General features: G+C 41.1%; 3 protein-coding genes across 3 annotated transcripts; 1 reads left to right on the top strand and 2 right to left on the bottom strand.

The window, feature by feature from the left end:
- The first annotated feature begins 1,455 nt into the window (after window positions 1-1,455).
- adnp2b (ADNP homeobox 2b) lies at window positions 1,456-10,444 on the top strand. The gene is made up of 4 exons (XM_084379468.1): window positions 1,456-1,744; window positions 3,690-3,811; window positions 6,347-6,532; window positions 6,638-10,444. The coding sequence occupies exons 2-4, from the start codon at window positions 3,704-3,706 to the stop codon at window positions 9,365-9,367; spliced, it is 3,024 nt and encodes a 1,007-aa protein (XP_084235594.1). The 5' UTR covers window positions 1,456-1,744; window positions 3,690-3,703; the 3' UTR covers window positions 9,368-10,444.
- Window positions 10,445-10,653: 209 nt separating this feature from the next.
- On the bottom strand, window positions 10,654-13,921 carry ggcta (gamma-glutamylcyclotransferase a). The gene is made up of 4 exons (XM_084379469.1): window positions 13,653-13,921; window positions 12,595-12,740; window positions 12,368-12,500; window positions 10,654-12,208 (listed from the first exon to the last, which is right to left on the bottom strand). Exons 1-4 carry the CDS (start codon window positions 13,914-13,916, stop codon window positions 12,074-12,076), a joined length of 678 nt encoding a protein of 225 aa, XP_084235595.1. The 5' UTR covers window positions 13,917-13,921; the 3' UTR covers window positions 10,654-12,073.
- Window positions 13,922-15,039: 1,118 nt separating this feature from the next.
- Window positions 15,040-18,715, bottom strand: snrpd1 (small nuclear ribonucleoprotein D1 polypeptide). The gene is made up of 4 exons (XM_084379470.1): window positions 18,582-18,715; window positions 17,856-17,932; window positions 16,774-16,965; window positions 15,040-15,272 (listed from the first exon to the last, which is right to left on the bottom strand). The coding sequence occupies exons 1-4, from the start codon at window positions 18,593-18,595 to the stop codon at window positions 15,196-15,198; spliced, it is 360 nt and encodes a 119-aa protein (XP_084235596.1). The 5' UTR covers window positions 18,596-18,715; the 3' UTR covers window positions 15,040-15,195.
- Window positions 18,716-18,727: the final 12 nt, after the last annotated feature.

Raw genomic sequence — 18,727 nt, 5'->3', positions numbered from 1 at the left:
GATTACAGGGTTACAACACTGATGTGATGGATTGGAAAACGACATCATTGAAGAGTTGAAGTTGACTGAAGTGGTTGACTCTGATTGGTGGCTCACTGATTGCTGTATCTGAATGACCTTGTATTCTTTATGTTAAAAAGGAATCCCACAATGTAGAAATCCCTTTTCACTTTCTTCTCCCCTTGAGTTTAGAGATGATGTAACAAACTCGGTAGTCCTTCAGCAGTCTTACCTTTAGGATATGACTTGCTTTGCCATGGTTAGAAGTGTTGTAGTGCAATCAGCTGCAGTGCCATCAGCCATCATGGATGTTGACACTTTTACTCTCTTACGTTTGCCCAGAAAATCATGTCCATCCTGATTTGCATTGCAGGACCAACGGGCATATGGAAGATGTGATGTCGTTAGTCAAATTTTCAATAACGTTGTTTAGTCATGTAACATCAAACTACATCATGCTACAGGATTTCGTTAAATAACCCAGCGGTTAAGTTACAACACGATAGAGGTGTATTATGTGAGGGGTTGGTAATGGCCGATATCAGCATAAATTTGTGTGGATTTGTGAGCAGTGTACTTACAGCTGTGTTTGTGGTACTGTGTAGTTGTTAATCAAATGACTCAGTGGTCAAAGATGGAACTGTTAATTGGCAACACAAAAAATATTCAGTCACAAGGTCATAACGAAGAAGCTTTACAAGCATCACATTGTCGAACTGTCGATTTGTCTCAAAACAAAATGTCCTTTGTTCGTAAAGGTAAATGAACAGGTAGTAATTAATACAGGTGGCTCTGATTTTGCTCAACTTGTGTGTTAACATATTGTGCGTAAACATGATCGCAAGTCTGTTGTTGGAGAGGCCAAACAAATGTGGTTTATTTTTTTTTTTTACATAAATAGATATCGTTAAGCATAAAAATATAAACTCTCGTTTCGCTAAATTGTCATAAGTTACTATGCGGAAGTAGCTAACCGTTCAATTTATTGTCACTGTCAAACGTATTAAAAAGTCCTATAACTTTATGCTATGCTAGCTAAAAGACATCTAACCTATCTGTTTCACTGTCCCTCCTATCAAAATGGTGCTTCGATCTAATTGGCTTCAAAAAGTAGCATGATATGACGTCACAGCGCAAGGACCACCCATTTAGCTCATTTTCTCGACAGCCCATTGGTTAGTCTCTGTCATGTACCACGTGACTGTCAGTGGGGGTCGCAGTAGCCACGCCCCCATACCTAGCTATTTGTGGTAGAATCCAGAAGTCCAATTAACAAGTGAGTTATTACATGAAATCCAGAAACATAATTACAGAAGTCATCACCTGAGCACTGTGGAGCAATGGCTGACCGTCTTGTTGAGAGAATAAAAAGTTTTTCAGATTTTAGGCTGAGAAGCCTCCCATTGGTCAGTTTGTGCAATATGCAAATTAGGGCCACTACGTCAGATCCTGAACTTGAGCGCCATTTTTTCCTCAATAGGGGAAGAAAGGGACAAAAGCTGGACCAAAAATAACTTATCTCTGGAAGAGGTTTGCAAACGCCACCCGTCATATTTGATTACAGTTCTCGTAGCGCGCTGTGTGTGGACAGAGGATGCTGCTCGGATGAGTATCTGCGTGCAGCACCGGGAGCAGACGCAGCTTACCGACACACAGTTGAGGGCCGGTGGAAGTGGAAAGCGTTAGCCCTGACGGAGGTGGCACAGCGACAACTAACGTTAACCTACGGTGAAAATTGGACGAGGTAAATGTCTGTGAGGAAGCTGTGGGCATCCTCGAGTAGGAAGAAGCGGCGTGGCCCGATTAGTGACCCGGCTTGTCGCTGTCAGCGTGCTACCCGGGGCTTTTCATCCACTCCAGTGTGGGCAGCACACACAGCAGTGTCAGTGTGGATGGCCAGAAAGGGGACAGGTTTTAGTTTGTAACGTTAGTTAGGTGGTTAAAATCAAAATGGACGCTTTACACTAGCAAACTTTCCCTCACTTTAGTAAATATCTAGACATTATGTAGTATTTATATGGAGAGCTCAGCACTGTGAGATACTCCAAGTGAAATCAGCTGTTGCACAGTTGTTATTTTGTTGTGTGTGTGTGTATCAACAATGCTAGCAGACATAATATCCACACAATCATGCTTTTGTTTTCATTGTGTCAGGTCATATACGTTGGCAGTATTACCTGACACAATGTAATGATATATATGTAATTAAATCCAGTTATCTTTATGCTGCAGTTTACACATGTTACCACGTATTTCTTACTACAGTATGTTCATCAGTCAATCTTTATCCACGTTTTGTTTTGGTTAATAGTATGAGGTTATAAAATGGGACACCTAAGGCGTTTGATAACTCAATTTCTACACAGATTCAGGTGAAGGGCTTGTTGGTATACATACTGCACTTATTAAATTGCCAGAGTTAAGTGCAGTGATTGAAAATGGCACATGTTGGGAAGAATGAAAAAGGCAACCCCCCTTTCATTTCTTCTCAGTATGTGCTATTTCCTGTTTGATTTTCTTCATTTAAATACTCTCTTTTCACCGAGCAACTGTATTTGGGGATGCAGTAAAAAGAGGCCATTAATACAGTACCATTTCTCTCATATTTGATACATGAGTTTCTACATCTTCAACAAGATCAACAATTACCTGCAAAAACCTACTGTTAAAAAAGCAAAACAAAAATGTATTGCCTACAATCTGGCACATGCTAATTCTCCTCTAGTGGATTTACAGTGCACTACAGGAGGCTGTCCATATTTACCAAATTCAAAATGGCTGCTTCCTGGTTGAGACTCACATGCGTTGCCAATCTGCTGCTGACCTACCTATTTTTCATATTTTGAGAAAGTTATGGCAGAGCCAACATTTGTATTGTTAATAGTATGTTTTGAGGAACTGTGCATCAAATACGATACATAGGTATTTTAATCATTGTACATTTCATCATGTTTTAATAGTTTTAAATGTGACATGCTTCAGATTATTTAATTAAACCAATTAAAGAGTCGATTGTAATTTTACAAGACATTTAGAGTGGAAATTAGGGTAGTTTTACACATGTTTAGTCTCTCCTGTACTGGACTTGACATTGTTATGCCTGTTCTTATTATCATGGCCCACTGGCGGATGCAGGTGTACGACGCAGGTGTACAACTGTACATGTACTAGTCAATGGATTGTATCACATGCACATAATTAAGGCATCATTTAATTGACTTGTCATATGGCAGAAATGCCAATGTTTATGTTGAAATGCCAATGTTTATTTTTAGGGATTTTATTGGCAGATACCAATGACGAACCATTTATATCTTCCATCCCTAGTTTTGTAAGCAACAGAGCAAGCACTCAAGCATGTGTGACACCACTCATTTGATCCGAAACTATAAATCTAATTCAGAGACCTATATGCAGATGCATAATAATATTTTTTCTATTCTGTCAAAAGGGTCAATAAACACCTACAATTTAAAAGTAAATCTATTTCATGTGTCAGGCTTACAAAGTATTTCACTCAAATAGTGGTCACCTTCTAGGCTATGGATCTGAAATGTCATGACACCACTGTGATCTACATTTTACTCAAAATACACAAAATAAGATGTAATTGCTTTAGGTTTTGAAAAAGTATTTGTGCTTATGCTCCATTACATGTTACTTATTATTACTTGCTTTTCTTTTCCGAGGATTGTGTGGAAGAATGTATCAGCTCCCAGTTGGAAATATTGAGAAGATCCGAAAGGCACGCAAGGCAGTGAAAAACATCTTGAGTGAGATCGGCCTGGAAGACTGCCAAACGTTTCTGCAGGTATGTTTTAACCTGGAAAATAACCGATGATGCAGAAGTGTAATTCACACTTAACATAAGACAGGCTGGTTTAAAATGGACCCACTGTCTTAATGATCCCTTCTGTTTTATTTCTTAATGGTAGGTCACTTTTTCACAATAGCTCAAAAAGTCAAAAAAACATTATGCTCATTTTGTTGCATATGCACGTAAGCTTTCTGATGATTTATGTATATAATCAGTGTTTCTGTCCAAAAGTTTCAACTCTGTGCTTGATCAAATGTGAATAGTCCAACCTGCATTAGATTAAAAGCTGTTGTTGATAGTGTTGATTCATATGGATATAATTCAGTTTATGGTTGGTTATGTTAAAGCTGGGGTATAAACATTTTGAGACAGCCATCTTTAAAACACATTAAATCAGAACTGAATGTGCTATGATGATGGTCACATTAATCAAATTGTCTACTGATCTTCCGTGATATTGGGGTAATGTTGCAAATCAGTGAGCAGGACTGCCTAATGGCCACATTGGATTTTCAGGATTTTATCCATCAATGTGATGAAGTACCTGGATCCGTCAGATATTTTCATATATTTGGATATTAATGAATAGCAACAAGTGAGGAAACAGATGGCCCATTGACCAAAGCAGTGCTTAGTTTGTTTGGACAAATGAAATACCTCACTACTAAACCTGATTTGTTTTATTGAGATTTTACTCTGGACTCTGGTTGCAGCTTGTGGAAAGATTGAAACCAAACTCATGACACTACTTCTCAACTTCACTGCATCTGTGAGCACAAGGGGATGAAAATTAAGTACGTACAGTGTTGAGGAGCTGGTCCTTGACTTTTTTTTTTTTTTTTTTGTCCATAGTGTCACTTTATACCTCTACATTTTAGAAGAAGGCACTTTCATTTTTATTGAAAGTAAAATGGTCCTCAGACATAATTCCTCTGAGGACCATGACTGCAATTTTTAGATTCAAATTGCATACGACACAGAGAGACATGTCGCTTAGTTAGGTACATCCACCAAAAACTAATGCAGCTGATCCAACCTTCGTGAAGATTTAGTTGTTTTAGTAAGTTGTTGAAGGTAATTTTAGATGCTGCAGTTTGTGTTTCTGTTGAATATGATTGCATCATACAGAGAGGTGCTTTTTATTTTACTGTACACTCAATGAAAGATCTCTCAATGCAGATCATGCTAACACAGTTTCTCTCGACTGTCCTGGAATACAAAATTATCCAACATTGCTCCGGAATGCTACAATAAACGGAAAATGGCAAAACTTTACAGGAGCCAAGTTTGAACTCAGTAATGATCCATCCTTGAGCTTATCCTGCTTCTTACGTTGCTAGCCCTCATTGAGAAAGCAGTCCAAAGTAAATGGGTTAAAACACACAGAAGATCAACTTTATTTGAGATGAAAATGTACCCAAAACAACTGGAAAGGTCTTATTTGAGTCCTCACTTCCTGGAGGGGTGGAAGTAGAAGAAGAAGATTGTGTAGGTTCTTGCAGAAACAACAGTGAAATCGGGGTGCTTTGTTTACCTTTAACATGTTTGTGTTTCCGAAATTGGTGCTGCATAAACACTGCCTGGCCCAAAAAAGCTCACACATATTTTGCTGGACCACCTGTAGCTTTGATAACAGCATGCATTCGCAGTGGCATCGTTTTGATAAGTTTACGCAATGTCACAGCATTTATTTCCATCCAGACTTGCATTAATTCTTCACCAAGATCTTGTACTGATGATGGGAGAGTCGGGCCGCTGCGTAAAGTCTTCTCTGGCACATCCCAAAGATTCTCAATGGGATTAAGGTCTGGACGCTGTGACGGCCAACCCATGTGAAAATGATGTCTCATGCTCCCTTAACCACTCTTTCACAATTTGAGCCCTATGAATCGTGGCATTGTCATCTTGGAATATGCCCGTGCCATCAGGGAAGAAAAAATCCATTGATGGAAAAACCTGTTCATTCAGTATATTTAGGTAGCTCCTTGGCAAATTGAAGCCTTTTTTTTCGACCACATTTCTTCCTAGAAGATGAAGGTTCACCACTATCCTTCTAGGTTTTAATAATGCGTTGGACAGTTCTTAACCAAATTTTTGTAGTTTAGTAGTAGCAGTCTCCTTAGTTGTTGTCTTTGCTTGATACTGGCCAATAATATGATCTTCTGAAACGAGAGTAACATTTTTTCCACGACCACAGGATATGTCTTCCAACATGGTTGTTACAAGCTACTCACTGCATCAGTTAGGGTTAAATAACTTGTTGCCAGCTGAAATGTATTAATCACTGCAGTAATTATCCAATGGAAGGCTCTGACCTATTTGCTTAGTTAATTCCAGGTGGTGACTTCTTCTTTGGCCAGGCAGTGTATAATAAATTCATACTGGTCTCATGTTTGAGACTTGTATATTTTCCTGCTAATCTTTATTTACTTTGAAGCGACTTGGAATGCAGAATGTATAATGTTTTTACATTGTGGCACTGCTTCAAATACTTGAGATGAGTTTGTTTGTGTGTTGTTTACTGTGCAGGATCTCAAACAAAAAAAGTCAGACGCGAAAACCTCGGATGAGAAAACCTCGGATGAGAAAACCTCGGATGAGAAAACCTCAGATGAGACACCCTCAGATGAGAAAAACATAGATGAAGACGAGGCCTTTCAGGAAACTGAGTGGTTTGATTTCACGTATGGATTTAATAGCAGACAACAGAAAAAGGTAAATATAAAGCTTAACTCCTGTTGACAGCTTTTAATAAATCCTCTCAATACAAAAGTGTTTTTCAACTTTTTTTAACCCAACTATTTTTTTCTTTCTATTCAGTGGCCCTATCGATCTCGATCTCTATGCTGCACCATGTGCAAGTACTCCTCACAAAACATCTACAACTTCAGGAGCCATGTCTCTCGCTGCCATGCATATGTACAGTCAATGTGCGCACTGGCATCCTGCTCTCAGTGCCTCTTCATCGGCCACCCCAAGGTTGTCAAGAGGCACATACTGTTCTTCCACACCAAACTCGGCAGTACCAATTTACCACCTCCAAGGGAAAGTGCTCTCGCCACCCATCGTGGAAATGAGAGGTATCAGTGTCGAAGATGTGGACTTCCGAGCTCTTCTATCTTTGCCATGAAGAAGCACATCATTCTCAAGCACCTGGACAGTTTGGCAGAGCAGTATATTGGTTACAGATTGAACCTTCAAGGCACCACAACTGTAAAGATCTACTGCTGCAAGGTTTGTAGGGTCAACACTGGAAACCTAGACCAAATGTTGCATCACATGCTGGTTGAGCCATCACACTATTCAGTCAGCACACAAGTGCAGCATATGATTTATGAGAACAAGAACTACACGATTAAATCAACACCCAATGGGAATGGCCTGTTTGTGACATTCCCGAATATTGCTCCGAAACCACAGCAACCTCAAATGTTCAACAGTAAGTCCTTGGTTTTGCCAAGTAATGGCCAACCCGCTGGGACTGTGTTGGCATTACAGCAGTTGCAAGGGACTACAAACAGTACTACTCTCATCTGTACCCCTGGAACCAACCAAGCTTTCCTTCCCCCTCAGGCATCAGCACTAGTGCAGCTAGCTAGTGCTGAGGCTAAAGGTTTGCTCCAGCCTGGTGCTACGATAGCCCTCCGAAGTGCTTTGCCCCAAGGACCGTCTATGGTCCAGCTCCCCACAATGTCAAATGTGTCTCTGAAACAGGCACCAATGGCTCTAACTCCTGCTTCTTCTCAACCACAACAGACTCAACAAGCGCAGCAGTTGTTTCTTCCATCAGGACTGCAGGCCAACATGGCAGCTGGACCTGGAGCTATATCTAAGCCTAATGTGGTTATGCAAAATGCATCAATGAACCAAATGGCCCTGCAAGGTACCATGCTGACTTCACAGTCTCTGTTGAGTCACCTGATCCCGACAGGCAACAAGATGAACGGCATGCCCACATACACTTTTGCACCACTGCAAGTAGCAATGCCCGTTTCTCAGAGCACAAGCACCCCTCTCAAGACTGTTGAGCAAACAAGTAACACCTCACCTCAAACTAAGAAATGGATTACCTGTCCTCTCTGCAATGAACTGTTCCCTTCAAATGTCTTCGACATGCACACAGAGGTCGCTCACCAGACAAAATCCAATACAGCCAAGTCAGAAAGTGTGGCGGCACGGGCAGCATTCTTGAAGAAAATGCCCGATAAAACTGTCAAATGTCTAACGTGCAAAATTCTGCTATCAGAAAAAAGTGTCTTCCAGCACCTGCTGCATGGCCTGAACTGTTTATACTGCTCAGCTTTGTTCTTTTCAATCAAGCAGCTTGCTGAGCATGTGAAGCACCACAATCCCTCAAGCAAGGCATACTGTGACTTTTTGAGACAGAAGTACAGGGTCTACTCAAAAGGTGTTGGAGGAATCCTCTTCCCTTACTTCGATGTCCACACCACAGCACCGAAAGAGGTCTTGGGTGACACCGAGGTCAATCTCGCCCTGGTCACCAATTCCCTCGACCTGATTTTCTTTAAGTTGCAGCCCAGCAACCAGACAGAGATCTGCCCGGCACCTGTGAAAGTCAACAGCTCATACTGTCCCTTCTGCAACGAAAAGTTTCAGAATGAATCCAAACACCTCGAGCACCTGAAACAAAAACACTTTGTAGCACCCACCATTCACGCCATCCTCAAGACGGAGGCTTTCAAGTGCATATACTGTAATGGTGTGTACACGGGAAAGGTCACCCAGCAGGCGGTTATGCTCCACATCCAGCGATGCAGGTGTTCCCCGAAACAACCACCTCCCCCCAAACCTACAGCAGCACCACAGCAGCCACCAAAAGCACCAGCACAGCAGTTCAGTCAGCCTTCCGGACTCTACTTTCTACAAGTGCCACAAGGGCTGACTGTGAAACAAGCTTTGGCGCCGGCCCGTTTGGTTCAAGCTGCACCCCCTGCTGCGCCTTCAGAAACAGAAGCAGAGAAGCAGTCTAAGAAGAGGCTAGAAGCAGCACTGAGGGAGGTCATTGAATCCAACAAACGTGAGCGAGAACAGCGGGCGGCCATGCGCAAGAAACGAGAGCAGGAGAAGTCGCTGCCCCCACCAGAGCCTGTGGTTCAGAGCGACCCCACAGTGAAGCTGGCGTTAGAGCCCAGCACGGTGGAACGCCGCTGCGGCGAGGAGCGCAGAGACTTCATATCCAAATACTTCAACCTGAACCCCTACGCAACCAAACCTGAGACTGACGAACTGTGCAGGAGGCTGTCCCTCACCAAAGCAGAGCTGGCAGCACACTTCAGCAAGAAGCGAAGCAAGTGCATGAAGAGTCTCAAGAGGAACAAGGCGGCCATCCTCCTCGGCTTCAGCATGACAGAACTGAACAAAGTCGAGCACAATCTCCGCATCCCAGAATATCAGGCAGCCGATACTGCGGAGCAGCCGTCCGCTGAATCAACAGAGCAGATGGAAAGTAGTGAGGCTGGACCAGAACCAATGGATGAAAGTGGAACAGAGAAAGTTACAGATGGAAAACAGGTGGGGCAGATGGAATGAACTCAGAAATGTGACAATAGAACAAACTGAAATCTGCAAATAATTCAAATGCAGATGTCCCTGAATTAAAAACAGAATAAAACAGATACAGATTTAGTGACCTTTGACCCTTATAATGGCCTTTTGTGTTAACAGTTACTAGAGAAGTTCTTCTTGCAGTGCATAAAATGCATTTCCTGACATACAAGTTACCTGAGTGAGGGAGGTTAATTAATGTAGCCTTCATTGGTAGTGCTTCATTTGATTTCAGTATGCTGTCCTGAGTTCCACATAAACAAAGAGCCATGTTGTGGTGCTCCTTTAGATACAGATGTGAGCTGGTTACAATCTCATGCAACAAACAATGGCCACTGACTTCATTTTAAGCACTGATTTGCTCTTAGTAGCTGCTTCCTGTCTCTCCTGCTCCTTTTATTTAAGCCCTTTTGTACAAAATTGCAATTCCTACATCATTGCTTGTCTGCAAATTTCATCATAGACTTTGTTTATTATTATTATTATATTATGCTTTTCTTTATAAATTGGTGTTCGTTTTACATATTTGGACCTAATGTGTGTCACTGCTTATCTTCTCACTCGCTATTTTGATTGTTTTTTTTTCAAACCACTCCATCCCTCAACATATAAACAGTGTAAGGGGGAAATGTTTCTTGGTCGCCAGCTTCTGCAGACTGTTTCGGTGAATGTTACCTTGAAGCCAAAATCTTCAGATCATACAGATGTTTGAGTTGTCAGGTTTGCTGAATTCCCTGCTGAATGAACACTAGGTTATTCTAAATCTCTGAACATGTTGCTTGCATGAGCCTTTGTTCTATTGTCAGATGAAATTATGATTTGTGCCATTGTGAAGTCTACATACTTGCATAGACTTGTGGAAATTTACCTAGAGATTCAACAAAACATAAACATGTTATTGGGTGTTCAACATATATATCTTCTGTTCTCCTGACAGCTGTGTTTTTTTGTACTATACATGTATTTTCTATAATTCCTAGAGGATCAAAAATGTTAGGAGGGATACAAATTCTCATTCTGTCCAAGGCCACTGTGTTGTAAAAAATAAAGTGGTTCCTTTTACGTAAATGGTTCATTAATTTTTATTTTTCATTTTGTAATAAAGAATTTAATTTTAAATCGCGCCGCCGGAAAGCACCCCAAGGTATGTTTTATTCCACGTGTAACTGAATGACCTTGAATATCAGTCAAAACCTGCCCTCACACTATCCTGCTTTATCAGCAGTCAAAGTCGTATTAAAATAAAGGCAGTGCAATAAAAGTACTACAGGTGTTTCATCAGTGTTTAATATTCCCCTGAGAAATAATGCAATTACATAATTTCCTGTCTGCCACATACATTTAAATGCTTCAGTGTTATGACTCTTAAATTAAATACACTTGTCAGCCTACTTCTCAAATGAATTGCTTGATATCGGCTCTAAAATATATAAATCATATAAAGAAAAGTTATGTGTTGGGTCCAGCTAAGCGTCTCATTATTAAGTGCATGCACTATTAACTTCTGGCCACACAGCGGCGCCAAATCACTTCCATATCAGACAATCAGTCCTTCAGCTTTGCCCTAAAGGATAAGTTCACCCAGAAATGAAAATTCTATCATTATTCACTCACCACCGTGCCGATGGAAAGTCAGGGGACTTTGTAGCCCAGAAACATTTCTGGAGCTTCACAGCAAAACGGCGTTGCAGCATTCTCAACTGTAGTAGCTGGGGACTTATAATGTCTCTACAGCTTGCCAAGATTATCCAACTTTCCTGAAGCCCTGAGATCCCAAATTGATTTGAAAAGGTGAATGCTGCAACGCTGTTTTGTGGACTACAAAACTTCATTTGACTTTCCACCAGCATGAGGTTGAATAGATAATGACTGAATTTTCATTGTGGGAAAAACTTATCTTTATCCTCCTAAAAATACAGATGGGACAAGTTAAAGGAAAAGCCTGAATAATGGAGTAGAGAAGCAAATCAAATGCAGATACTTCAATGCACCAAGGTTCACCAGCACATCACAACACCAAATAATATACATTTTTATCTTTGGATCTGTTTAATGATGTCTGTCTCTGATACTGTTCTATGTTAGTATTTCCATCTGCTATACTAAAAAGAGATACGTTTTATTATATTAGTTTATTTGACAGGGATGAAATACTTTACATAGCATACATTATTAAAAAACTGATGCAATGTATACAGGACTTTTAGCCAGAGCTACTTTGTGTCCCTGGTAAGGCTTTTAAGAGATAAAGTGCATAGTAAAACACTTTGATACCAGCTAGAGGCAAATATTGACAAACAACCACAACAAAATAATCATTGAAAGAGAGAAAGAAAGTGTTCGTATTTGTTTAATCAATATTTTTGCCTTTAATTTAGCGTTAAAAACTTTACCTGATTGAATACACACTGTAAAAACTAATAAGGGACTGTGCAAGGAGCATTTGTGAGGCCTGACTCTCATTAAGACACTGTTCCTTTAACTTGTCACCCATCTGTGATTATAAAGCTTTTTTTAGGGGGCCTTGAGTTAAATTATGCAACTATTAATAATTGACAAAAACACAAGGTTACACACCACATTGTCCCCTTAGTAGCTCTTCAGTATTTTATCTTGTTTTTGCTCTGTGAAACTTTGTGAGTGAGGCTGTTCACTCAACTGACTTTTTCCAAAGTCAGTAATGCAAACTTTTCATCTGTACTGCTTCATAACTGGTTTGATTTGATCGAGGATCGTGGGGCCGCTGTAGTTGTTGGTTTGAATGGCCTCCAGCCTCTTCAGGTACTCTACGGGGAGTCCATTCTGCTCTGCACCCAGACACACCACCTTGTATGAAACACAGTGGGAGAGAAACATTCACATTGACATTTTAGATTTTGCTACCAAACACTGGACTTAACAAGAAGTGGCTTCCTTATGACCATAGTGCAGCTCCAAGTGTTGTCTTTGGACCTGTTATCTGTGTTTGCGCGCACACACACACACCTGTTTGTACTGGGGAGACGGAGGACAGGCATGGAAGTTGTTCATCTGGTAAGTCCTGCAGAGCATCAATCCATTATCAGTCTCCACTGAAACCTCCAGAGGAGAGTACATTCCCAGGCTCACCCCTTCCTGGCTGAGGACACAGAAAGATGAACCATTCTGTATTGGTTAAAATAAAATATATTATCTGCTGAACTGAATAACAGTGGTGTGTTGATGTGTCTCACTTGTCTAGGCTTATGAGGTTTTCGTTGCTCAATGTCCAGATGACGCCCCACACTTCTGCCCCTGGATAGGACTCGATGGTGGCCACTCCACCATGCCAAGTGCTCTGTGCATGTTTCTCCCACAGGCCAAAGTTCAACGCATAGTCCTGTACACACACACACACAAACAAAACATACAGGGGGTGGTGATGGGGGGTACAAGACAAAAGGCTGTGAACAGTGAAGAGGTGCTGTGTATTTTAAACAAAATGCCTTTTATTCCACTGTGACGTAAAGAGGGGTGTCATGTTTGTGTATCCAGCAGAGTCCCCATTGAGCCTCCTGGGCCACTGTTGTTGCAGCTGGTCGTTAGGTCATTTATGTGGACGAGTGTGTGAATATAATGGACCCTGTCGCAAAGTCATGTGTTTTCATTACTCGAACAACGTATTCCTGTGGACGACTTGACCACTTTACCATGAAGCTGATGCCTTAAGTCTACCATATGTCTTCTTAGTATTGTCACAAAATCTAGCAGTTCCCGAAACAGGTGCTATAGACCGAGGTATGTTTGTAGGCCCGCCCTACTCTGCCTCTGATTGGCTTACCATGACACCATAGCAAATCCAACCAATCCAACCAACCAAGGCAATGAGGACTAGCCAATCAGATGCAGAGTTGGGCGGGTCATAGGAAATAAACAGTTAAAACGGTAGATAAACTATTTACTCATATCGTTTTGAGCTGCCCAGAGGCCATGATATTACAGCTAGCAATACAATAATTATACTCTACTAACAGTGGTTACAACTAGTTAGTTAACGCGACCTAGTCAGTTTCCCTGAGTAACACTGCGGTACATACGCGGACATTAAGTTCAGTATGTGAGCTAGCTGTAACTGTGTGCCAATTAACAGAATGAATTAATAGTTGATATGTCATATTTACATATACTGCCAGTCTGTACGGACGGGAGCTTCAGTTAGCTCACTACTACCTGGGTGTTTGGTAATTTCCACCTGTCCTGAACGCCACATCGGTATTAAAGCGATTAAAAGGTGCTGGTTGTCATTGGTTACCTTCAGTCGGCCGGTGGAGCAGAATACCGCTGAGGGGTTCGCCAGCTGCAGCCTTTCCTTCAACAAATTGCTCCCAAAGGCGAAATACATGAAGCGATCATTAGCAGCATCACACATGTTTCTCGTGGACTCGGGCCGGCTTGAGGAGACATACAGTAAGAGCACAGCAAACCTGATAATGCCGGCGCGTAACATTGTGCGTCCAGAGGCTTCTCGGAAGCTGTCTTCGTCTCGCCGGCGGAGCATTGATTGGCCGGCTGGCATTTAAAGCAACACCCAGAGAATCATCTCGGTTGCTGGCTTGTCCAATTGTCGTGTATGATTAATTGAATAGTAAGGTCTCTACTGATGCACTAAACTTATTACACTCAACCCCTGAGGTTTATCAGGCAATGATTGTAGAATTTACCAAAACAAAATTTAACCAACTTGAAACTTTCTCGTAGATACTGTAATTTTCATTAATGTGTACCGTTGAGATATGACTGGGTGTAATCTTTATCCACATGGTTGAATACAGTTTTGTCTGGAAATGTGTATTCCCCAAGTGCCAATAGAGATTAAATAACTATATATGCATTGTTATGAAATTATGTTGCTCCTTGATTCAGATTCTGATACCAGTTGCTTTGTTATGTTTGGACCATTTCATTTTTAGACAGCCACTACACTAAAAGAATCGTAGGCAACTGGACTTGTTTCAGTTTCTTGAAGACGTTTCACCTCTCATCCAAGAGGCTGTGTGGGAGTTACAGAATAGTTAAGGCCAGGTGTGAGCTCTGAGTTTCAGAGTCGTTACACCGGCCTTCATGGAGGGTTGCTAAGGCTAGGTGAGCCCAGGTGTGAATGGTTGTCCATCCTAAGGACAAAGCACCCAGGCATAAACAGAGTAATGTAGTTTATGCTGTTCAATGCAGCCAGGAATGCATTTGTACATTGGGGACACAAAACAACCTCTCCATTAAACGAATGGTACTACACAGGAGAGCCAACTCTGGGTAAATGGACTCTGCTGTCCACTGAAGGACAAAAATCATTCCTTTGGAGGACAACAATGTAAACATCTTGGCCAGAGAAGACAGATGGTTTGAAAGAGTAAAGGAATCCATCCATGTCAAACTGGAACGACCATCTTCGAACAGAGGAGGTGACCCAAGACATGACTATCACCCACTTACAATGCTGTACCGAGTTCTCCCCCCAGACAGCTTAACAACCTTCATCAACATACACTAAAAGAATGCAACGCTTGCATTTTAAGTTGAAAATCTCTATTGGCAATTCCACACAAAACTCTTTATTCAACCATGTGATGCAAACATAATGTAAACACAATGCATGACACAAACCCTGTTACCAATGGAGCAATAATACACAGAGTCAAATGTATCCTCTATATAAGGATTTTATTGTACAAAATAAAGAAAAACAAAACTTGAACGAAAACACATGGAAATTCACAAAAGGTTTCCTTTGAGAAAAAAGAAAAAAAATATCCTGTACAAACAGTGAGGTGAGGGCCAAAAAATGTGTGGCCTGGTGATCATCTTCTTGGGCCACCCCGGCCTCGTCCTCTTCCTCTGCCACGCCCTCGTCCTCTGCCTCGTCCCCGTCCAGCCACTGAGAAGACACAGACGAGTGATGGTCAGCAACATGCATCAAACTTTCACTGGCATGTTGAGTAAGTCACGTGGGCCACACAACATTTAGACCAGCTTAACCCACAAATGAATATCAAGTCATTTAATAATAATAACCTCAGTTTACGGTGATTGTTGCAGTGTTTATTTATATTTGATGATACATATATTTTGGAGCACCTGTCTGCTGTTCTGTGTTTATATGTACATTTCTAAATAAAGTTGAAAAAAAAAAAAAAAAAAAAAAAAAAGAATATCAAGTCATTTTCTAAAAGTATACAAAATCTTTGCTAAGCATGAAGGCCAGGAAACAATTTGCCATCTTCCCCTGAGTGTCTAACTGGTTGTTTGTAATGACCTGACATAATGACTTCAGGCCATTTTTCCAATGGGATCAGACCAGCCATGACGCTGGTCCACCTGTTGTTGTTCCAAGGGTCAGACCACACCGATTTTCATTTTGATCTCAACTATTTACCTGTAAAGTTTAGGGATTGCATGTTGCACAGTCGAGAAACTATTGTTTTGGCAAAATCTGTCCACAGACAAACACGTGGCAAAGAAGCCAAAACCTTTTCTGTGGTAGTTCCTGAGGCAAGGAGTGTTTCCACAGCCACTTTTTGCCATTACACACACGAAGTGAAAACAATACAAGCCTGTGTCACAGCTGGTACGTAAGGGAAGTAACATTAAGATATCCCACATTTAAGAGTTGATTGAAATTCAAAACATATCAATCTCATTGGAACTTTTAGATGTAAAAGAAAAAAAGACAATCAATTGCATTTAGAATGTCACAGTTAATGCCAGATGGACAAGAAATTGGGATAAGCTTTGTTTATAGTCCTGCACCGACAATAAATTAATAAAAACATTAGAAAACACCTTTCAGAACAATGCTACAGTGACCAAGAGAACTCAGTGTGACTTCAATAAACACCTTCATCCCCCTCACTACTGTATGAAACCATGATAATGTTTCGTGTACCAAAGGCACAGATTTTCATTGTTTCTGTGTCCGAATGAAGAAAAAACTACTCAGTCTTCACTAACAGGACTCAAACAAAAAAGGTGACACTGATGTAACCCAAAGCCTAAGAATAGTGGAGAGGAGACACTGTCAGACAGCATCAATGTGAGAAAACTGAACAGGAAAAGGAGAACTCCGATGCATCACACTAAAAATCCCAATTTGATGATAGTCTACATGTTAATAATTTGAAGTCAGATAATAATTTACCACATAACAGAAAAGCACAAAACTGTCACTAATTCAAAACAAAGTTGAAGTTCAAGACATTTTCTCAAGTGTCCATGCACTCAACCAAAGCAACGTTAAGCAGGCCTTCATAACTAGACTGCCAAAATGTTCTGGTACAATATGTACTTTTGAATACAAGGAAGGAACACATCATGCCTTGTGTGCTGTACTATGGTTATCTCTCCGCCAAACCGCTCTGTAATGTTTTGACATATCTCACCTGCTTCCCTCTTCTTGGACTTGATCTTTGGCTCAATGTCAACCAGCAAGGTGTCCAATGGGAGGCTGTCGGGGAGGATAAAGTAGCGAATATTGTTGCCACGGATACTCAGTGACTCCAGCTGGGTGGGCTCCCTGTTTTTCAGGGTCATCTTCACCGCCTTCAGGTGGGTGTTCATGCTCACATCAACACCTGAATGAGAGAGGAAAGGAAACGGAGCAGATGAAAACGTGGAGACGGCAACATTCATTTTAATCTACAAAGCTAAAAATTAAGGTAAATGAAATCAAACAGTGAGATTAGGCCCATACTAATTCAGCTAAATTTGGAAACATTTTCTTTTGTTTCAGCCTCTAAAACAACCAGCATTTTAACATCAGAAAATGTGAGCTTTACAAAAATTACCCAGCCTGCCTTGTGTTTTAGTGAAGACAGGTAAACTGAACTCCTGGAAAGATGTGATGCAAGCCTGACTGGAAACTCTGTGGTAGTAAACTTAGAGGTAATCAAGTAAACCACCCCCTGATATTCTTCAAGAATCTTTGTTGCCTCTAACCCTCTCTATGATCACTCATTTTAAATATCAATATTGCCGCAGCAGAGCTCCATCCTCACAAGAAAGACATAATAATCTGCAATCTAATTAATCTCATTCAGCACATTACATTAATTGTAAAATGTGCAAACAAGAACTTAGTCATTAGTTCACACTGAATAACCAGACGGTCTGTCCCAATCCTTCAAAGACATGCGGCTTGATGCAGTTTTACTGTTTCATAAATAAAAGTGATAGGAAGAAAACCAGAGCAAGGCATTCTTGGTGGTGAATGGGGTGATACACACAAGGACCATTACCTGCAGTCCCTTAAAAGGATCATGAAGTTGAATCAAAACCTCACAAAATAGTTTGAATAACAATTGACCATTACAACCTATATGTAGAGTTTATTGCAGGCCTGTTACATAAGGTTGTATAAGCTTAAGCTGGGTGAACCTAATGAACTGGCAACTAATTAAGCTGTATATTCACCATTAACCTGCACAGAGGAAACTCCAAACACTTTAACAATGCACCATCTTACCTGTGATGGTTCCATGGACCTGGGTGCCATTCTTCAGTTCAATGGTAACTGTCTCATGGCTGAGTTTCATCAAAAACCTGAAAGTATAGAGCACAATTACAAATTCAATACATCTATCTTCGAGCTCAACATTTTATAACTCTACATAAACATACCAACACGACACGGTGTACAAGTTATTGTTGCCTAAAGTTAGCTTGCTAGCGAGCGTTAGCCACCGGTTGTGCAGCTTTCAGCACCAAAACAGAGCACACTGGCGAGGGGAGCTTCATAGTGTAAAATACCACCAACTTGATTTGGGAAGGAGAAATAAATTAATTGGAATATATCTGGATACAGTTTATTTTTTAAACTCATGTCGCTAAATGCTAACGTTAACAGAAGTTCGCAGAGAATAGCCAAACACAGACAGGGCCTGTGAGTGAGCTAACGTTTGATGAAGCTAGTTAGCAAATAGTGCGGCTGAAATTCCTGTGTTATATTACAGCTTAAGCCACGACTGAACACTTAACAAGAACACATCAAGTGTGCATGCATCTTTCGGGCTATTTCAGAGCCTGGTGTCCGATCATTGTGTACCCGGGTAGCCTCCATTCATTTCATTCACCGCTTCCCGCCTCATCACCGCCTCTCCGTTTACATCTAAATCCATCCATCGGCAGTGCATTATTTATACCATCTCATATCACAGCACTCAATAAACGGTGACTTTTCACGACTACTTACCTGACTAGTTTCATGGTGACGGACTGTAGAGACAAATCCTCCACCAAAGAGAAAAATTGCAGCGATCAAGTGAAAACACAGGCCGCTGTTGTAAGCGTTACGTTTTAGTCGCGCTGTGACGACGTCATTAAATGAGCGACAGCAGA

Source organism: Pagrus pagrus (genome assembly GCF_965226575.1).
Source record: "Pagrus pagrus genome assembly, chromosome: 17".
NCBI lineage: Eukaryota > Metazoa > Chordata > Actinopteri > Spariformes > Sparidae > Pagrus > Pagrus pagrus.
This window is presented reverse-complemented; position numbering and strand designations above follow the sequence as displayed.

Bases quoted from the DNA above. Each gene is read 5' to 3' on its own strand.
- adnp2b (XM_084379468.1), top strand. From the start codon at position 3,704: ATGTATCAGCTCCCAGTTGGAAATATTGAGAAGATCCGAAAGGCACGC. The intron at 3,812-6,346 runs GTATGTTTTAAC...TTTACTGTGCAG, and splicing joins ACTGCCAAACGTTTCTGCAG to GATCTCAAACAAAAAAAGTC. The intron at 6,533-6,637 runs GTAAATATAAAG...CTTTCTATTCAG, and splicing joins ATAGCAGACAACAGAAAAAG to TGGCCCTATCGATCTCGATC.
- ggcta (XM_084379469.1), bottom strand. From the start codon at position 13,916: ATGCCAGCCGGCCAATCAATGCTCCGCCGGCGAGACGAAGACAGCTTC. The intron at 12,501-12,594 runs GTGAGACACATC...CTGTGTCCTCAG, and splicing joins AACCTCATAAGCCTAGACAA to CCAGGAAGGGGTGAGCCTGG. The intron at 12,209-12,367 runs GTGTGTGTGTGT...GTTTCATACAAG, and splicing joins CGTCTCCCCAGTACAAACAG to GTGGTGTGTCTGGGTGCAGA.
- snrpd1 (XM_084379470.1), bottom strand. The intron at 16,966-17,855 runs GTAAGATGGTGC...TCTCTCATTCAG, and splicing joins GGTCCATGGAACCATCACAG to GTGTTGATGTGAGCATGAAC. The intron at 15,273-16,773 runs GTGAGATATGTC...GTGTCTTCTCAG, and splicing joins GTCCAAGAAGAGGGAAGCAG to TGGCTGGACGGGGACGAGGC.